We start from the raw sequence: 20,873 nt of genomic DNA on the forward strand, positions 1-20,873 counted from the left end.
CTATACTGTGAACCCCCCTCAATAAATATCGGAACTAACGAAGTTTTAAGTTTCTTGGCGTAGCTTACAGTGCTGTTCTCACCTCTTCTGCCTTTACACAACTCCTCAAGTGATTATGTTGATCTAGTCAAATATTCTACTTCCTATATTCCTCAGTCTTCCCTTGGAGATGGGAAAAAGTGGCATTTACCGCTACCCCACTTCACCCCCAAATAGATAGATGACAAATTTCTGGGCTCCAGTAATGGAATTCCTTCCATCGAAGTCACCTTTTGCTTCTGAAGATAATCAAATGTATATTCTCGTTGGGGCCCTTGCCATGGCACAATGGAAAGTAGGACCTGGTCAAAATAGACTGAAACACTATACTGTCTGGTCTAAGGGTCCTTAGTAAACAATGGGGAACAGTTGGGTGGTTTCTGCTCAGATGTCACTTCCTTTAGGAAGCCTTTTTTGATGCCCAATATTAGGTAAGGTACTTACTCAATGTACTCCTACAGCTCACTCATGTTTCCTCTGCCTGTCCGTGACACATTGTTGTAATTCTCTTTTCATCTCTAGTCTCACTTGCCCTACTAAAGTCCTTAAGTGCAGGGCTTTTCCTTCATTGTATCTAGCATCTAGAGTTCCTGGTACATAGTAGACATTTAGTAAATACTTAACTGTAAGTTAAGTCTGGGGTATGTTATGCTTCAAAGTTTACGCTAAATTCATATGAAAATAAAACTGAAGAAATCGGGGCGCCTGGGTGGCTCAGATGGTTAAGCGTCTGCCTTTGGCTCAGGTCATGATCTCAGGGTCCTGGGATCGAGTCCCACATCCGGCTCCTTGCTTAGCAAGGAGCCTGCTTCTCCCTCTGCCTGCCACTCCCCCTGCTTGTACTCTCCCTCTCTCTCTCTCTCTGGCAAATAAATAAATAAAATCTTAAAAAAAACAAACTGAAGAAATCATAAAAAACAGCATTAATTAGTGAAATTATATGGAAATCCCATACAATCCAGTCTTGTACTGAAATAAACCATTTACCTATCTTTATATGAAAACATAGTTTTGTAAGTGGGAATTGGGAAGTCGAAAATATTTCTCACTTTGTTAAGGAGGTTTTTTCCTAATGTTTTGGCTTAAAACGGAAATAAAATTGGAAAACTTGGTTTAATAAAATGTGTATTTTTGCATAAATCAAACCACTGACCTCTTTTTATGTTCTTTAAAATTTGATTCATTAGTGGAATTAGCAAGGTTCTGTGCTTTTCTCACCTCATTCAGTTTTATAATTAACCAATAAAAGCTTATTAGCTTTTAAGGAAGTTTTAGGAGCATAAATTGATTTATGGGCACCATATGGTTACATCAAAGGATTTGTTTTGTTTTAACCTGAAGTGGATTCTTGAGCCCTTTCTTTAAACTAGAAATTCATGTCCTTTCTGTCAAGTAATAGTATCTAGAATAGAGTGATTGTCTTTATTTTAGTACAAGCTACCAAAACTGGTCATGAAGTTCAAAGGATATCAGAATCTTATAGTTCATCTGGTTTAGAGCCTCTCATTTTGTAGATGGGTTGAATATCTTCCCGAGGTCATACAGCTTCAGTATTATATCCAAGACCAAAATCCTAGGTTTCCAATCCCAAGTCTAGTGCTTTTTCAGTAAACTAAATAAATTGAAGACACTAACAGGTTATGAAGTTATTTACTGTGGGTTGTTCTGACTTTGTTGATTCATTTAAGTATTCTAGTGTCACATTAATTCTTAAGAATTGTTAATATGTTAAGGAGACTTCTTTTTATATGTAATATACATTGATGCATCATCAGATTGATGTCAATAAAATTTACTACGTTATAAAAGATGGGAGTAGAGACTCACCAAATCCCACACCACAAATTTTTCAAATTGTACCTTATTAAAAAATAAGCAAGAAAAAATTATACATAGTTGTGAGTGAGTTTGATATATGTTGTATTTAAATTTTACTTAATGCTGAGCTATTTTCAAGTAACCTCATCAGGTTGATCATGACCTCATTCAAAAACCATCTGTTCTATTTTTGAGTGTAGTTGTACTTGAATATCTTAAAAGCTGTTGCATTCTGTCCCTTTTTGGAACTTTATGTGCTTTTACAATCTTACTGTTACAATCTTACTGTTCCAGAGGACACACTGGAGCAAAGAAAGTGGCAAGGAAGGGACAACAATAGATCATGGGAATAGACATTTAGGATTAACTGTGTTCTTAAAACATGTTGTGTTATTTTTCATAAAATAAACATTCCACATAATTTTTCCCTTTCTGGACTATTGGGGTATTCTTTATATATTCTGCTTTTAGGAGTGATTTTTCAAAAGGAACATGTATTTTAAACTTAACCAATTCAATTTAGATCATAGATCTAATGAAGATAATCCTAAAATAGTATTTTGATAATCCTAAAATAGTATTTTAAAATAATGTATTACGTGTAAAACACTTACGTAATTTTACATAATTTCTTTTTGCATTTTATAACTGGCTATAAGATAGCACCATAAGTGAAGAAGTAAATTAATGTGACAAACAGAAGGAGTAAATTAACATGTGACAATCAGGAAGATGATTTTAATATGTTTTAGGTTTTTAAACAGGATCACTGGTTTCTACGAGGAGAATGATTGTGTAGGAGAGGAGGGTAGTAAAAAGTAGAAGCAGGGAGGCCAGTTGGGAGACTGTTACAGTTGTATCCAGGCAATGCCAGGGGACTATCATTAGAAATGGGGATTTCGGATATATTTTGAAAGATTTGCTGATGGAGCAGGTGTTGGGGAGCTAAGTACAGAGAAGAATCAAGAAGGACTGCTAGGTTTTTGGCCTAAGCAACTGGAAGTAAAACAGTTTTGAGGACAGGTGGTGGAATTGAGAGTTAAATGCATATTACGCATCCGCGTGAAGGCAAAGTAGGCAATTCGATAGTCTAGTTAACAGCCCAGGGGAGATGTCAGATGAAGTGGGATAAATAATATTAGGGAGACTGGAGAAGAGTTCATTATAGAGTCTTCAAAGGAGACTCAGCAATAATGTCCTTTCCAGTGTAGTCTGCCTCTGCCTCTAAAAATATTCTTCTATAATTCTTTCTGCTCACTTTCCGGTTCCCATACACACTCCCAACCCTTTTAATACATTGCTTGGCATAGTTCTAATTCGTTATTTTTTTAGTTAAAAGTAGTGAAAGCTTTATAAAACTTTGTAATTCAAGGTCTAACAGAAGTTCATTAGTGTAAAGTTAGAGAAAAAAGATTCATTGGCGCATGTCATGGAAGCTAGCTCCTATTAAAATGTCCCCTTGATTCCTATCATTCAGAGAAAAAAGTGAGAAAAAAAAAAGTGTATTTCACAATAGCAGCAATTCTACCATGCTAATGAAAAAACTGAGCCAAGCATTACTATTTTATAGGTGTGTGCTTGGGGAGCACAAAGAGACTCCCCTCTTTTTCAGATCCATCTCAATAGCTACACAGGGACTGTAGGGTAAGGTATCAGTCGGTTTGAAAAGATTTGAGATAGATTTTAAAATATGGTGACCAAAAACATAGGCAACGAAAGAGACAGTTTTCTGGAAAATATCACATAACTCAGAAAAAGTGGAGAAGAAAATACTTCAGCTCAGAGATAGTAACTCAAATTTTGCTTTCTGGGAACCAGCAGATAGTTCTCTCATTCTTTTTCTTTTTGCCTACATTGTTCATAACAGTTGTGTTTGGTTTTTTTTTTTTTAAGATTTTATTTATTTGACAGAGAGATAGCACAAGTCGGCAGAGAGGCAGGCCGAGGGAGAGGGAGAAGCAGGCTCTCTGCTGAGTAGGGAGCCCGATGCGGGGCTCGATCCCAGGACCCCGGGATCATGACCCAAGCCGAAGGCAGCCGCTTAACCGACTGAGCCACCCAGGCGCCCCAACAGTTGTGTTTAGTAGCTGTGATTCCAACTTTGTAGTCTTCTCTCACATTTTAGTAAAGGAATAGCCAAAATAGATGTCCTAGGTAGACATTACTGATAGCTGTTCAACTACCAGTGCTGGTGGTTCTGTAACACAACTGTGGATGCTTGTTCTTTAAACCAGGTATATTCTGACAAAAGAAAATAAAATAGCATGAAGAATTACGTTTTAAGTGTAATAATCATGTTATGTTGAAAATATTATTGGGGCGCCTGGGTGGCTCAGTCGGTTAAGCATCTGCCTTCCACTCAGGTCATGATCCCAGGGTCCTGGGATGGAGCCCTGCATTGGGCTCCCTGCTCAGGGGGAAGTCTGCTTCTCCCTCTGTCTCTACCCCTCCCCTGCTTGTGTTTCCTCTCCCCGCCAAGTAAATAAATGAAATCTTTAAAAAACATATCATTTATGGGTTTAGTTAAAGGCCCTCTTGATCTTGCTTAAGGGATCCAATCTGTGGAATTTTAGTGTTTTAATAGAATCAGTTCCAGGCTTATTTTTTTCCAGGCTTGGCTGCCCTAGTGAATAATATTCCATTAAAGTCTTTACAAAATGTTCCTAATGTGCTTGAAATATTTAGAGGACTACAGTTTGTAAAATCAAGAGTCTACCTCATCAACATCTCTAATTTTTTTTCTCCAACCTTCAGAAGGACTATAATATGCATTGCAGTCCTTTACATAAACGTGTGTTTATCTATGCCATCATAAACAATACTGCACTAGATGGCAATCTTCATTCATTATTATTTTCTTCTGTATGTGTGGTCAACTCATGAAATGAAGCATCAGAGGTAAGACCGGAAGGAAGGAACCTGTGAGCAGGAAAGGCCAGAGGAAAGAATGCACCTTGCCTAAGTCCACATGACTAGCTCCTAGATGATCTGAAGGAAACCAGAAAATGTGAATCTCTCATCCCTAAAAAAGCCATACTCAAGTCAGATTTGTTATGAGGTACTCGTAAATTTGCAGAACCTTGCTTTTTAATTTGACCCATGAACTATAGTCATATTTGATCTCTTAATATTTAGGCAAGAAGTAAACCACCTAAAGATTTCTAGTTTTATTTCCCCAACCTTTTACAGATAGGACCACATTTTTTTAACATTTTTTAATTTGAAAAATGATATATACATATAATTATTTAAAAAATTAACACAAAGGAGTATACTTTGAAGAGTAATTCTTCTCCTTCCTAAACTACAGTCATCCCTGATATATAACCTATTTTGTACCTGTTTTCATTTTAAAACTTGGAGATTGTACATGTAGATCTGTCCCATTTTTCCGTATCACCTGTTCTTTTTGAACATACCATAATTTATTAAAGAAAGTCCTCAATGAACATTTGGTTCTTCTTATTGTTTTACTGTTACAAACAATGCTACAGTCAGTATCCTTTTTTTTTTTTTTTTTTAAAGATTTATTTGACAGAGAGAGATAGAGCGAGAGAAGGAACACAAGTAGGGGGAGTGGGAGAGGGAGAAGCAGGCTTCCTGCGGAGCAGGGAACCCGATGTGGGGCTTGATCCCAGGACCCTGAGATCACGACCTGAGCTGAAGGCAGATGCTTAACGACTGAGCCACCCAGTCAGTATCCTTTTATATAAATCTGCTCACAGCTAAGAGCATATCTTAAATTCCTGGGAAACCTTTTGCTAATCAGAAGATAACCTGCATTTAAAATTTTGACAGCTAGAGTCAAGGTCATATTTAAATGAAATATGATCAGTTATAATGTTCCTCCAGAGAGAGAAATTGCATAATCCCTTCAATAGCAGTCCATTCCGGTATACAATTTGAATCACAAATAAAAGGAAAGCAAAACTGTCAACAAGAGTGTTCCTCTCAAACTTTCTACTTCTGAGTTTTATGCGTTCTGATGTTTAAGACTGTAAAAGTCTTATTTCCTTTCATAATAATGACTTAGAAAGTACATGTGTCCCCACTTTTTGTCCAGAATTAACTGCAACTTTTCACATTAACAGAGATAAAACCTTATCTTTGAATCAATGCCACAATGCAGCATTCAACCAGTGGGGCTTCTTATGTGAAATAGACTACCTAATGCTTTATACTTTGCATTTAAATCTGTGTATTTTTCTTTGTAAAGTGACATGTCAGCAAATATTGGTGCAGTTCTTCATAAAAAAATGAATGCACAAAATAATACAGTGGCCCTGGCCACATTATAAAATTAAGAATCAGAAAAGTGCAGAGAAAATAACAACAGTCCAGCATTTGTTTTCTTTGCAGCCATGTACAATTTGAGAAAATTTGTTTTTGCTGCGGAATCTGTTAAAGGAACAGACAACACAGTACTTTTTATTTAGAATGGCTTTACATTGGTTTTGCATTTTGCATGGTGATAGCCTTTTGTAGTATTTTTTTGTATACTACCTGTGTTTCTGGAATGAATTAAGGTCATTATTCAGAGGATGCTAATCTGGATTATGTTTGTAAAGTGAGACTGAATCTTCATTGCAAATACTACGTAATACTCTCATCAAATAATAACAAAATAAGAGAAAAACAGAAATAGGTGTTAAGTAAGGAAAAACTAGACTATAGAAAATACCAAAGCAGGTTAGAATAGCAGAGTTTAAGTCAATTTTGTTTTTAAAATGTCTTGTACACTGAAGAATTTGTTTAACATTAGTTTTCTTTGAGTAGTGGCACTATGGGTGATTTAAATGTTTTTGTTCTTTCAAAAGATTTTTTATTTTATTTTTCCACAATAAACATGTGTGACTTTGCAATTTGAAAAGCCAATGCTTTTTTTAAAAAGATAATTCCATATGCCTCCAACTCCATTTTATGTCCCCCCCCCGCAATTTTCCATTGAACTCCTAGTGTTTTTGCCTTAGTTTACTTGTTTGCATGCTTCTTTGCTTTTGTTTTCTTGTTTTTCCTGATTATGATAGAAAACTAGTCCTATTCTTGCTTTAGGTATGTAAATCAAGGAGTGAATTCTCAAGAAGACAAGTATGATTTGCAGCATCCCTGGTACCCATCTCTGCATTTGTTATCTCTTGTTAACAGCTGGAACAAAGCCAATTACTACCATTTTTTTCCTTTTATTTTCTAAATTTCATGCAATATTAATGTCACCATGTGAGAAATATTATTCTTAACCACTGCTAAAGAGAACATAGACAAGAAGAGAGAACGAGGAGGGATAAGACCATGGACATTTGGGTTCCATTAAATTTAAAAATAACTTTATTTTTCAGTACTACAAAGAAACCCATATTTGGTGTGGAGTGGATTTTAAGGACAAATTTAGCATGGTACAATTTGCAAATAACTTTTATTTTTTATGTATTTATTTAAAATTTTTTTTATTTCCCCCCGAGGGGGGTGCACCGTTCCTAGAAGTACTGCAATACCAGGTCGATGCTTGGAGTGGACGGAGCAAGCTCCTATTCCATCTCCTAATTCCAAAAATCCATTTAATATATTGTCCTCAGTTAGAGGTTATATCAGATATTAAACTGATAAGAACAGACACTACACTTGATCTTAGCCAAAAGGCCAAGAAGCGATTGCAGATAACTTTTAATCCGTTAGTTGCATCAGTATTTTTGTAGCTAGTAGGTCAATTACTACCACTGTTAATGTTTCAGATGTTCTTGACTCATTCCAAAAAGCTGACTAATGAAGGAAATAAGGAGAATTCTCTATTTTTGAATTATCCTAAACAAACATACTATATTGTTTGAATTCCTGTTCTGAGCTTCTGTGTCTCTTAACAATCTTATGACGTGTGTTTCAAATCACAGCAGGTAATCACCAGAATGGGTGTGAATGACTTGTGGCAAATTCTGGAGCCTGTTAAGCAGCACCTCCACTTGCATAATCTCTGTGGGAAAACCATTGCAGTTGATCTGAGTCTCTGGGTATGTGAAGCACAGACAGTCAAAAAAATGATTGGAACAGTCATGAAGCCCCACCTCAGGTATAGTAAACGTTCTTAGGATATAAATGTATGATTGCATAAGCAGGTAGTTTTGTCTCCACTTTGTTTCTTTGTTATTGTTGCTGTACATTTTGGGATTTTAAAATATATTAACATGTCAGTCTCTGCCGTCTCTAAATCGATGGCTCACACATTTGAGCTCCAGACTCAGAGACCTAGCTGCCTACTTCCCATATCCACTAGGATGCTTTGGTGACTAGAAGCCAGAAATTTGGGAGCCACTCTCTGACCCCTCCTTACATCCAGTCTATCAGGAAGTCTTGCCTGTTAATACTTCCAGAATATTCCTTGTGTTCAGAAACTTCTGTCAGTGTCCAGAGGCAGGACCTCAGTGTGACACCATCATCTCTCATCTGTACTGAAGTGACATCTTTCATGAGTTTTCCTCCCTCAGCTCCTGGCCTCCTCCTTCTCTAAACCATTTTCCATGTAGCACTGAGAACCATCATAAATCTCTCCTGCTTAAAAAATTCCGTGGTTTCTCAGTTCACTTAAAATATGAATACATAAAATGTGATTGCATGTAACCTTTTTGGTATTAGTCTGATGTTCTTGCCATTATGTCATATTGCTATGTTGACTTTTGCTATCAGTATATGATTCTTAACGGATTACTGATTTTTATATTTAAGGAACTTATTTTTTCGTATCTCCTATTTAACACTAATGGATGTAAAACTGGTGTTCGTTATGGAAGGGGAGCCCCCAAAGCTGAAAGCTGATGTCATAAGCAGGAGGAATCAGATTCGGTATGGGCCTTCGGGAAAAACATGGTCTCAGAAAACAGGGAGATCACATTTTAAATCAGTTTTAAAAGAGGTGAGTGTTTAGATATGATTCAGTAATTCTGATTTGAGTTAGAGAATACATTGTACTCTGATAAAGGTTATTATATCATCATCTTTAATACTCACTAAGCTTACTGTAACTAGAAGGCCAGTGTGGTTAGAGAAGAGTGTTTATATTCCATAGTAAAACTGACCCAAGTTCAAGCCTGGCTCTGGCATATAGAAATTCTGAAATGTTGAGCAAGATTTTTAAATTATATCTGCCTCACTTCCTACCCTGTGAAATGAGGATAGTAACACTTCGCAGTGATGTGAAAATTTGAAAAAAAAATCAACATATACAATATCTAAAACAACTACTACATAGTAGGGAGTTGATACGTGTTACCTCTTTTTTTTTTTTTTTTAAGATTTTATTTATTTATTTGACAGAGAGAGACACAGCGAGAGAGGGAACACAAGCAGGGGGAGTGGGAGAGGGAGAAGCAGGCTTCCCGCTGAGCAGGGAGCCTGATGCGGGGCTCGATCCCAGGACCCTGGGATCATGACCTGAGGTGAAGGCAGACGCTGAACCAACTGAGCCACGCAGGCACCCCCGTTTTTCTTTTTAACTGTGGTTAAAATTTTCATTCCTTTGAAAAGATATTACATAAAGTAATAATCATTTTTCTCTTGAAATTTTATTTTCTATTCGTAATGTGATTTTTAAAAATATTTTTCAATTAGTGATTTTCTACCATAATGACTGTCAGTAGTTGAAGAAAATATCTGTACTGGATTCTAATTATTTCTTACATAGTCTATTCCTGGAAATATCTATGGTCCACATACTCAGGCCATGAAATACCTAGTATAAAGCAACAAGATGTCCATCTCTTCTTGAGAAAATTGCTCCATTTCTATTTCTTTATTGCAGTAATTGTGATGTTCCAAGCATTTTGTGTCAATGTTCAGCGTTGCCTGAATGAATAAAAAATTCATTTTCATATATCTGTACCCTTAGTTACTAGGCCCTACTTCCTGCTAACTCACTGCCATCTTTTAGGTATAAGCATGAAACACAGATTAGTTTTCCTCTAATACCACCCCACGTGACAGACTTAGGGTAGGGAAATTTACAACCAGCCTCATCACAAATTCAGTGCTGGTTTTTGAAGAGTTGGAATGACAAATAATGCAGGAATCTGAAATAACTTCCAAACTCTTTTGTTTATTATGAAAGGATATTTCTTTCTTTTTTTTTTTTAAGATTTTATTTGAGAGGAAAGAGAGAGAGCACAAACGGGGAGGGGCAGAGGGAGAGGGAAAAGCAGACTCCATGCTGAGCAGGGAGCTGGACATGGGGCTTGATACCAAGAACCCCCAGATCATGGCCTGAATTGAAGGCAGACACTTAACCAGCTGAGCCACCCGGGTGCCCCTGGAAGGATATTTCTTATCTAGAGGAAGGCAAAAGTAACATCTGTAACAAAACTATCTCCCTAAAGTCACCCAGCCAGAGTCCTGAAAAGTACCTTTTTTTTTCCGACATAGTACTTTGTCTTTTTGAACCCTGTCCACCTTGGGCAACATCTGGCAGAGGTTTTTATTATGTAATATACCATGCAAGCAATCGGTTAAAGCAAAAGATGATATTTATAGCATCAGTTTCTAGAAACTACAGATAAAAAGCCTCTTTTCTTCACCGTACCCAGTATTTCTAATTGTAAGTGCATGAGCAATAAGAAAGGATGCCCTAGCCTTATAAGGCTAGACTACAAGCTGTTCATCTGGGTTCAACTCATAACACAAAGGAAACTCACAGAGGATTATTTATAAATCAGCACATTGGCAGAAACAGCCTGCACAGACATTTGACTTCTAGGAGCAAATCAACAACTGGTCCCTATGTGGTTTCGCACAACATGAGAGTTTCATTGTATGGACATGATAGAGGAAAAGAAGAGAACTGTAAGGTCTCAAGTAAAATCTGGTAATAGTATCTTCTTGGAAGAGCTCATATTAAGTTGACCATCATGTGAGAAGAATTTTTGTAGTTTTGCAGATGTAAATCTTAATGTGATTATTAATCATTTAAAGATACTTCTTTTAAATCTTGAGATAACATTGAACAAAACAGTGAAAATTGAATATTTAATGCTTTTTCTAAAAATGTAATTTTTTTGAAGATTTTATTTATTTATTAGAGAGAAAGAGAATGAGCAGGAGTCGGGGACAGAGGGAGAGGGAGAAGCAGACTCTCCGCTGAGCAGGGAGCCCAACTTGGGGCTCGATCCCAGGACCCTGCAATCATGACCTGAGCCGAGGGCAAATATTTAACCAACTGAGCCTCCCAGCGCCCCTAAAATGTAATTTTTAAATTAATTTTTAACTGAATGTGGATTGCTTTTTATTTTTTATTTATTTATTTATTTATTTTTTAAAGATTATTTATTTGACAGAGAGAGAGAGAGGACAAGTAGGCAGAGCAGCGGGCAGAGGGAGAGGGAGAAGCAGGCTTCCCGCCCAGCAGGGAGCCCGATGGGGGCTCGATCCCAGGACACTGGGATCATGACCTGAGCCAAAGGCAGACGCTTAACCGACTGAGCCACCCAGGCGCCCCTGAATGTGGATTGCTTTTTTAATTGACATTATTTTTTTAAGCTTTCATTATAGAAAATTTTAAGTCAATATAAAAGTAACCCATCATCAATCTTAAACAGTTATCAGCTCTTGGTCAATCTTGTTTTATCTGTGTCTCCACTCACTCCCTACTCCCATGTCATTCTGAAGCAAATCCCACACATAATATTGCCTCAGTCTCGATATTTCAGTATCTTTGTCTAAAAGATAAGGACTCTTAAAAAATAAATAAGAACATAACCACAATACATTTCTTATTGTCACACCTAAAGTTTAGCATTCTTTAATGCCCTAAAGTATTCAGTGTTCAAATTTCCAATTGTTCCTTAGATATCACAATTTGTTAAGATACCTAAATAGTTACAATTAATATTTGTAATACAGATGTCAGTTAAACACTGAAAAAAATAGCAATAAAATAATGTTCTTAGATTTCTTGCACCTATGTTTTCTTTTCAGTGCCTTGATATGCTGGAATGCTTAGGCATTCCCTGGGTCCAAGCTGCTGGGGAAGCTGAAGCCATGTGTGCTTATCTTAACGCCAGTGGTTATGTAGACGGCTGTCTCACCAATGATGGGGATGTTTTCCTCTATGGCGCCCAGACTGTTTATAGGAATTTCACTATGAATACCAAGGTACTTTTCTTTCTCTTTTTCAGCATTTGTTTCACAGAGTACCCTTTTAAAAGGGATTATTAAATAATTAAATGAAACAATATGTGTAAAATACTTACCATAATGCCTGGCACATAGCAGTTGCTAAATGAAATGAAATGCTGTTACAAATATTGACACATAGTTCATTTTCTCTGAAATGTGGATTTCCCTCTTAAGGGCTTGATTTGTTTCACATGATTTAATTCTAAATCAGTTTCAATAATATATTATAAAAATACATATGAAATGTCTTGCTTTGACCCAGAATTTCCATTTTTAGTAATTTATCCTCAAAAACACCTCTAAATATGCAAGAAGAGATGTACAAGGATGTTAATTGCAGCATTGTTAGTAATTACAAAAATGTGGCAAACAACCCCGAAGAGAGAGAGCATGCGCACATGAGCACAGGGAAGGGCTGAGCGAGCCCAGAGCCTGACACTGGGCTTGATCCCAGGACCCTGAGATCATGGCCTGAGCTGAAGTCAGCCACTTAACTGACTGAGCCACCCAGGTGCCCCTCAAATGCCAATTTCTAGGGAATGGTTAAATGCTGCTATGGTTCTCAGTTAGAGAGCTATTCAGGAGAAATTTTGGTTGTAACTATTCAAGGTTGGGCAAGGGAAATTACAGACATTTGATAGATTGGAGCCAGGAAAGCTAAACCTCTTGCCAGATGAGTCTGTTATTACTCTGAAAATGCTAATAGTGTCCCCATTGAGAAACATTGCCTCAGAGTCCATTATACGTAATAGCAAGCAGTCATTAAAGTGATAGTATTGGGGCGCCTGGGTTGTTAAGCAGCTGACTTTTGATCCCAGCTCAGGTCTTGATCTTTAAAAACATTTTAAAGATTAAAAAAATAAATAAAAAGATATGTATTATTGATATTAAAGATGTATTAGTGAGCAAAAAATGTTACAAAATAGTACTTTTGTATAATTATAAATATAGCTAATAATAATAAATATTTGTGTATATGTGTCAGAGTAATTTTTAAAAGAATATGCATGAGAGGGAGGCAAACCATAAGAGACACTGAACTCTAGGAAACAAACTGAGGGTTGCCGGAGGAAAGGTTGGGGGGAAGGGATAGTTGGGTGATGGGCATTAAGGAGGGCACTTGATGTAATGAACACTGTATGTTATATGCAACTGAGGAATCACTAAATTCTATCTCTGAACTAATAAAAAAAAGAATATGCACTACATTATTAATAATAGTTTAATAATTAACTTTAGATATTGCAATTACAGGGAATGTTTTACTTTTTATAATACTCACTTTGTCTAATTTTGTAAAGGTGAAAATCTTTTATAGATGTCAAAAAATAATAAAGAGAAAAATTTTGACTATTATAGTTTATTTTCTTAAGCCAGTTTTTGAAACTATGACTTTATTTCCAGATATTGAAGTGTTAGATTCTGTGAAGATTCTGGTGATCAGGATATTTTTTTCCTATTTTAACTTTTAGGAATAATTAAATATTTAGAGACAAATTCTTTTTTGTAATGTTTAATGTATAAATGTTTACTTTTTTGAGGATTAAACTAAATCTGTACTTTCTTCTAGGATCCACATGTTGATTGTTATACAATGTCATCTATCAAGAGTAAACTAGGTTTGGATAGAGATGCTCTGGTTGGACTAGCCATACTACTTGGCTGTGATTATCTTCCGAAGGTATGCTTAGATTGTTGTATTTACTTATTAGTCATAGTGTGTCTTTTTTGATACCTTACATGCTGCATAAATATAAAAACAATATGGCTATCTGATTAAGAACCTAATTTAGAGTATAATTTTAGGCATAATAAACAATTTAGTGACGAAAATAATCAGCATTTCAAGTGACATTAAAAAACTGGCTCATTGTGACACTGAATGTGATAAATGAGAATCGAATAATAACTAGGCCCACAGCTTGAATATCAGTAAACCATTAGTCTAGACTAAGAGATTCACATTTGAGTTTTACTACCATTTAAAAAAAATACAGGAATTACTCTTTTCTTGTGTCATGCCAATATTAATTTCTATCACTGTTTTGTCTGTTTTTTGGTTTTCAATCTTCCTTGCAGCTTTCCAACTGTGCACATGCTCAGTATTATTACTGTTACTAGGCAACATGATTATTGTGGTAAGCCATTCATCCTTCCTTGCCTCTTAGCATTGCACTGAGTTTTGTTCATGAAAACATTTTATTTGAGATGCACAGTACAATACTCTGTAACAAATAGGTATACTAATAGGTGAGTGATAAATTAAGAATTAAAGGAGAATCCCATTCTTAAATATATTTAAAAATATGGAATGCCTTGAATTGTAGTTCTTACTATGTAGTCCCATCATTAGATCCCTACTGATCATCTCTGTATTCTTACTAAATCCTTCATTATACTATGTATTCTGTCCCCAAGAGAAGTCTAACAAAGGATGACATCTCTATTTTTTTTTTCACCAGAGCTTAGGAGAGAGGAAAAAATAGCAGGATAGTAAAATTATTAACCATCATTTCTAACTTAGGTCATCAGTGACCAGAGAGAGAAATCACTTTTTTTAGCTAGTAGGAAAAGGAAGCAGGAGGAGGGAAACTTTTAAATAACACAAAAGTAATTATTTTATTATAATTCTCATTCTGAAATAGAAGATTCTTATTTCCCATATGTAATTATATCATAATTAAAGTCTAGAAACAGTCGAATGTTGAACGTAAGAAAAAATTTGCAAAATTAAACTCACAGAAACCAATTTTAGCTACAGTGGTGTTACATTATGTAATAACCTTAGCTATTTCGACGTTTTCTATCCTTTGTAACAAAACTGGTATCTGTTTATTTTGTTCTACTTGAAGATTTTTTTTTTTTTTTAAAGATTTTTTATTTATTTATTTGAGAGAGAGAGAATGAGAGAGAGCAAGCACATGAGAGGGGGGAGGGTCAGAGGGAGAAGCAGACTCCCTGCCGAGCAGGGAGCCCGATGCGGGACTCGATCCAGGGACTCCAGGATCATGACCTGAGCCGAAGGCAGTCGCTTCACCAACTGAGCCACCCAGGCGCCCCTCTACTTGAAGATTTTTACCACTTATGAACTAACATGATTTACCTTCAAGAAACTTAACATGTAGCTAAATGCTAATATAAGAAGGGTGACATACAAAATATCTAGCAATGGGTATGCCAAAGACACAGGCTGTAGCCATGAAACAGACTTCTGGGGACCACTGTTAGGAGAGGTGCTACCCTTTTACTAGCTGATCCTGAGTGTAAGGGGGCTGGAAAGGGGATTCAGGCTGGAGGGAGACCCCTTTGCCAGCAGACACTTAGGATGCTTGTGCAGTGACCATTTACTAATCAGTTTGGAAATATTTTAACACTGGCATGTCTATCCCAGTGCATATTGGCTAAATAGCAGTCCTGCTTATAAGGGTAGATTCATAAACTTTTATAGGAACTGGAAGACTCAAACCAGAAATTGTCATGCAAGTATACATTTATTAACATTTTTTTTTGTGTTGGCAACTTAATACTTGTTTTAATTTTTCTTAAGCTATTAATTTCAAGAGTTAACTTGGAACTCTCCTTTGTTCTCTTTTGGTTGTCTGGGTCTTTAAAGATTAAATGTTCATCTAAGTAAATGAACATGCTTTTTCTGATTACAAATATAACCTGAAGTTAAGTCAAATTAAAAGACTATCAGAATAATTAACATAAAAAGTGAAAGCCCTCTAAAGTTCTGTTCCTTCCTCCCTTAAAATAAACACTGTCAGTGGTTTAGTACATAATCCTGTGACTTTTTGGTTTGCATAGATTAACAATGTGTAGTAATTTTACTTACAAATCTAGATCACAGGGTGGGCGATTTTAATTTTTTTCTTACATGTGGCAAGGTATCTTGCACATCTTTTCCTATCGTTACATAGTTACCTTATTCTGTCAGCTGCACAACCTCCCATTGAATGGACATGTCATACTTTATTTCTCCATTCCCCAGTGATTAACATTTGCATTTCTTTTCCACTTTCTGAAAGGGAGTCCCTGGAGTTGGCAAAGAGCAAGCATTAAAACTTATACGGACTTTGAAAGGGCAAAGTTTACTTCAAAGGTAACTAAAAATTACTCTTTTCTTGTGACATTAGACATTTATTCTTGTTGAACTGAATAGCGACTATTACAAAAAGTATTATATTATGCTTTCCAAAAAAGGATTTTGTATTTTTATTTTTATTTTTTTGGAGCGGGGGAGAGGGAGAGAATCTCAAGCAGACTCCCCACTGAGTGCAGAGCTGGACCTGGGACTCCGTCTCACAACCCTGAGATCGTGACCTGAGCCAAAATCAAGAGTCAGAGGTTTAACCAACTAAGCCACCCAGGAACCCCCAAAAATAAAATCTTTAAAAGAAATAATAAAACGATAACTGATTTTTGTTTACTCTGAGACTTTCCAGAGAAAAGATAAGAATATACGTCCTAAGCCATACTGTATTTTTTTCATTATTAGGTCACTACAAACAGAAGTAGTACGATGCGAAATGTGTTTATTTATAACCGTGTGCTTTTACCATAGGCTATTTTAGACTGTTTTACCACTAAGTAAAGATAAACACAACCATAAAATAATTTTATATTTAAAATTATTTTTGATATAAAATATTTTGATATATTTATTCTCTATAAGTGAAATGCCTGATATATTGCAAATATTTAATAACATGTAACACTTGATCACAATTTTTACTTGAGTGCCCTTTGTTCTATAGCCACATATTTAGTAATATATTAGTTCTAATTAATTTAGACTGTACAATTTGAGGATTCAAAATAGTTAACGTACAGAATATATGGAAGTTTACCAACTGTGCTATTTAGTTTTGAAAGCATGTGAAGTATATTTACTTAATGAAAGCAATGGTTTATGTTAATGTTAATTATGAATTAATATTCATGATGATAAAGTATGGAGTGAATAAGAAGAAGCTCCTTCAGCTATAAAGCTACTGATAGATCTAAGACTTCAATGAATGAAGGAGGGCACGTGCTGTGATGAGCACCGGGTGTTATACGCAGCTAATGAATCACTGAACACCACATCAAAAACTATTGATATACAGTGGCTAACTGGACATTAAAAAAAAACAACAACAAAAAATAAGACTTCATTGAACCTGTTACTGGTATCAGTGATACTATGCCAAAGCAGGAAAAAAAGGTCTACATTGGCATGGAATCATTTGGGAATTGTGAAGAATAATATAAAGAGTGATATAAAGAATAAAAAGAAGGTATGGCACTAACTACAAATCATCCTTATTGACATGGTTTCAGCAAATATGTGCTTTTGGCAACATTTTATGAGATGTTTGTCTCAACATTTGAAAAGAATAAAATTACCTTTCTTATTGTCATTATGTATCATTCTAATTTTAATTTAGACTGACTTTCCTCCCTTTTTCTCTTCCCCACAATTAAAGTTCTATTTATTTACCCAGCATCTATTAATGCTATTTTTAGCAAGCTCATACTTGGTCTTTGTAGTAAATGAATCAGAAATTCCAAAAGCCAAATAATAACTCTTAGTACCAGACACTGCACAATGAACTAAAGAGATAATTTAGTTTTTTATTAGACCTTTAACTTCTGTAAGTAGAGGAACATAATTCAGAGCACTTGTGTTTTATGAGGAATACTTAACTATCCCCTTGGTGGCTTTATGTTGCCTAGAACTTTAGCCAAAAATAAAATTAACTTTTATTTAGTAGAAATCTTAGCAGATACACATTTTCCTTAAAATCAGTCATTAAACAGGCAATGTTTTGCAGATTACATAAGAGATTAAGAAAATGATAATTTCAGATGATCTAGATTTTTTAAACAGTTTTTTCTCAGAAACTTAATGCTCTAGGGCGCCTGGGTGGCTCAGTTGGTTAAGCGACTGCCTTCGGCTCAGGTCATGATCCTGGAGTCCCTGGATCGAGTCCCGCATCGGGCTCCCTGCTCGGCGAGGAGCCTGCTTCTCCCTCTGACCCTCCCCCCTCTCATGTGCTTGCTCTCTCTCATTCTCTCTCTCTCAAATAAATAAATAAAAAATCTTTAAAAAAAAAAAAAAAAGAAAAAAGAAACTTAATGCTCTATTTAGTTTTATACTTTACCCTTCACCCCTATTCCTGATACAGGAAAATGTCCATGTACATGATTCGATTTGTTTTATATTCACACATAGAAAAGAGATCAAAAAGATATTTACAAGTCATTCTCCCTGCATATTGCTGCCTAACTTAAGATTCTCTAAAAAAATACCCCAAACTGAATGAATATATGAATATACACATATGAGTACACGAGTATATGAGTACATATTCTTTTTCTCTTCTCCTTCTCCCTCCTTTCTGCTGCCTCCTACCTTCTCTTCCATTCCTCTGTCTTCCTTCTTTTTTCCTCTGTGACTGTCTGATTCTCTCTTCCCCCTGTTGCAATTCTGTTGTCCTTGGGGCCACATTTTTAAATTGAGGTACATAGATTGACGGTTTTCCCAGGCTGGGCCAGTGACTTTATCTACCATCAAAGAGAAATCAAGTGGGCAGGTAAGGAAGGAAACAGAATAGCCTGACATTTGAGAGCATGGCATTTTGGTGACCTTGTTTTTTTTGTGTGTCGTTTTCCTTTTAACATCATTTTTTTTTTTTTACAGGTTTACTCAGTGGAATGAAGAATCATGCTCTGATCCACAACCACTAGCTATTAAAAAACTGGCCCATTGTTCTGTGTGTTCCCATCCAGGTAAGCCGACATAGGGAATGATATCTCTAGAACATTAGTGTCTGATACCCACATTGTCATCCTTTTCTTATAATACCTGTTACATCCCTATCTTCCTCAGTAGATTGAAAATCCTCAGTGTCAGGAGTTGTGTCCATATACATAGTAGGCACTCAATAATTGTTAATTGAATGAAATAATGTGATGTAAATGATAAATATAGGATAAGTGCGTTTCAAACTATGATACCAAATTACATAGATGTTAAAATTATGTTTTCAGTATAGAAATCCATTTAAACAAAAAAAATATATCATACTGTTAAGTCTTATGGGGAAATCGGACTAAAACCATTTGTTTTTATTTGCATAAAGATAGTGACTTTAATTTCTAATACATGTTCATTATTATTGAAAATAACTTGGTTCCTCTTCATTAATCTTGGTAAAAAAAAAAGATGCCATTAGTGTGTACTGGATCAAAAACACCTTTCACTCCCAAGAGAGAGTAGGAGATCTTATTAGCTCATTTTTTAAAAGAAATTCTTGGGGCTGTTGGGTGGCTTAGTTGGTTAAGCATCTGGCTTTGGCTCAGGTCATGATCTCTGGGTCCTGGGGTTGAGCCCTGCATCAGGCTCCCCGCCCAGGGGGAGTCTGCTTCTCTCTCTACCTCACCCTTCCCTCCCCGCAGCTCATGCTCTCTCTCTCTCTCTCACTCTCAAATAAATAAGAACTTTAATAATAATAATAAATAAAAGAAATTATTTGTCTCAATATGTGTTCATAAGCATTGTCAAATTGTAGATGAAATCATGGAAGAAATAAATGTTTTTATAGGATTCTTTTAAATTCAATTCTGTAGTTTTTTGATACTTTATAAATGACAGTTTTAGTTCCTATCAATTATATGTGCTCTTCTGTATTCTCAAAACAATGTTAAAGGTGGTCATGCTTTCCTTCAAAAGGGAACTAGGTCCCCACACCTGTGCCATAGTCATAATTCGTTCATGTTCCAAGCATAGTTTAAAAGTAGCTGTGCAGGTTACTGAGGGCTAGACACTAGCAGAGGTAATTAACTGTTATATTCTTTTAATAGTCTCATTAAAGAAAGCCTTTCATGAATTATTCTGTTAAATAATATTTTTTTTTTTAAGATTTTATTTATTTATTTATTTGAGAGAGGCAGGGAATAGCACAGAAGGAGAGTGAGAGGGAGAAGCAGACTCCCTGCTGAGCAGAAAACCCAATGTGGGGCTCCATCCCAGGACCCTGGGATCATGACCTGAACCAAAGGCAGATGCTTAACCAATGAGCCACACAGACACTCCATAAATAATCTTTTTTATTTTTTTACTTTTTTTAAAGATTTTATTTATTTATTTGACAGAGAGAGAGATAGCGAGACCAGGAACACAAGCAGAGGGCGTGGGAGAGGGAGAAGCAGGCTTCTCGTGGAGCAGGGAGCCCCATGCGGAGCTCGATCCCAGGACCCTGGGATTATGACCTGAGCCTAAGGCAGATACTTAACGACTGAGCCACCCAGGCACCCCATAAATAATCTTTTTTAAAGCTAGTAATTATATCCTACTTCTCTTGCATGTAGCTACCAAATAAACCACAAAGTTTTCTATTGTTGATTATTGTAAAATTATAATTTCTAGTTACAAATTAATAGTTTCAGATAGAAGAATAATCTATAGAAATAACAAAAAAAATAGTGTCACGGAGGAGTCATAGCTCAGGATCTACTTTGTCTTAAAAATTATTATAATATGCATCATTCTATTCAACCTAAATGTATTGGAACCTTTCTATATGCTAAGGACTTTGCTAGACAGTATTCATTTTTAAAAATTTGGATAAGGACAAAAAAAAAAATAAAGATGTAGAAGGTAAATCTAAAAAGCAGTGAAAATCATACTTCTTTGTGTTTCCATAAAGGTTCACCTAAGGATCATGTACGTAATGGATGCAAACTCTGTAAAACTAATCAATATTGTGAACCGCATGATTATGAATACTGTTGTCCTTGTGAGTGGCACCGTATAGAGCATGATAGACAACTGAGTGCAGTAGAGAACAGCATTAAAAAGTAAGTTCTTTTTTTTAACT

General features: G+C 35.8%; 1 protein-coding gene and 1 non-coding gene across 2 annotated transcripts in view; one reads left to right on the forward strand and one right to left on the reverse strand.

Annotated features, from left to right (window-relative positions):
- GEN1 (GEN1 structure-specific endonuclease) overlaps positions 1 to 20,873 on the forward strand; it is a 31,959-nt gene that overhangs the window by 913 nt on the left and 10,173 nt on the right. The window contains exons 2-8 of the mRNA XM_036100119.2: positions 7,743 to 7,918; positions 8,572 to 8,758; positions 11,809 to 11,985; positions 13,580 to 13,690; positions 16,038 to 16,111; positions 18,695 to 18,783; positions 20,703 to 20,853. Of these exons, the coding sequence (XP_035956012.2) occupies positions 7,758 to 7,918; positions 8,572 to 8,758; positions 11,809 to 11,985; positions 13,580 to 13,690; positions 16,038 to 16,111; positions 18,695 to 18,783; positions 20,703 to 20,853 (950 nt within the window). The 5' untranslated portion in view covers positions 7,743 to 7,757. The remainder of the gene's footprint in view (positions 1 to 7,742; positions 7,919 to 8,571; positions 8,759 to 11,808; positions 11,986 to 13,579; positions 13,691 to 16,037; positions 16,112 to 18,694; positions 18,784 to 20,702; positions 20,854 to 20,873) is intronic.
- Positions 7,316 to 7,506, reverse strand: LOC118540803 (U2 spliceosomal RNA). Its single transcript, XR_004919806.1, has one exon. It is a non-coding gene; the product is annotated as a U2 spliceosomal RNA (small nuclear RNA).

The sequence above is a fragment of the Halichoerus grypus genome, chromosome 10 (assembly GCF_964656455.1).
Source record: "Halichoerus grypus chromosome 10, mHalGry1.hap1.1, whole genome shotgun sequence".
In the NCBI taxonomy this organism is placed as follows: domain Eukaryota; kingdom Metazoa; phylum Chordata; class Mammalia; order Carnivora; family Phocidae; genus Halichoerus; species Halichoerus grypus.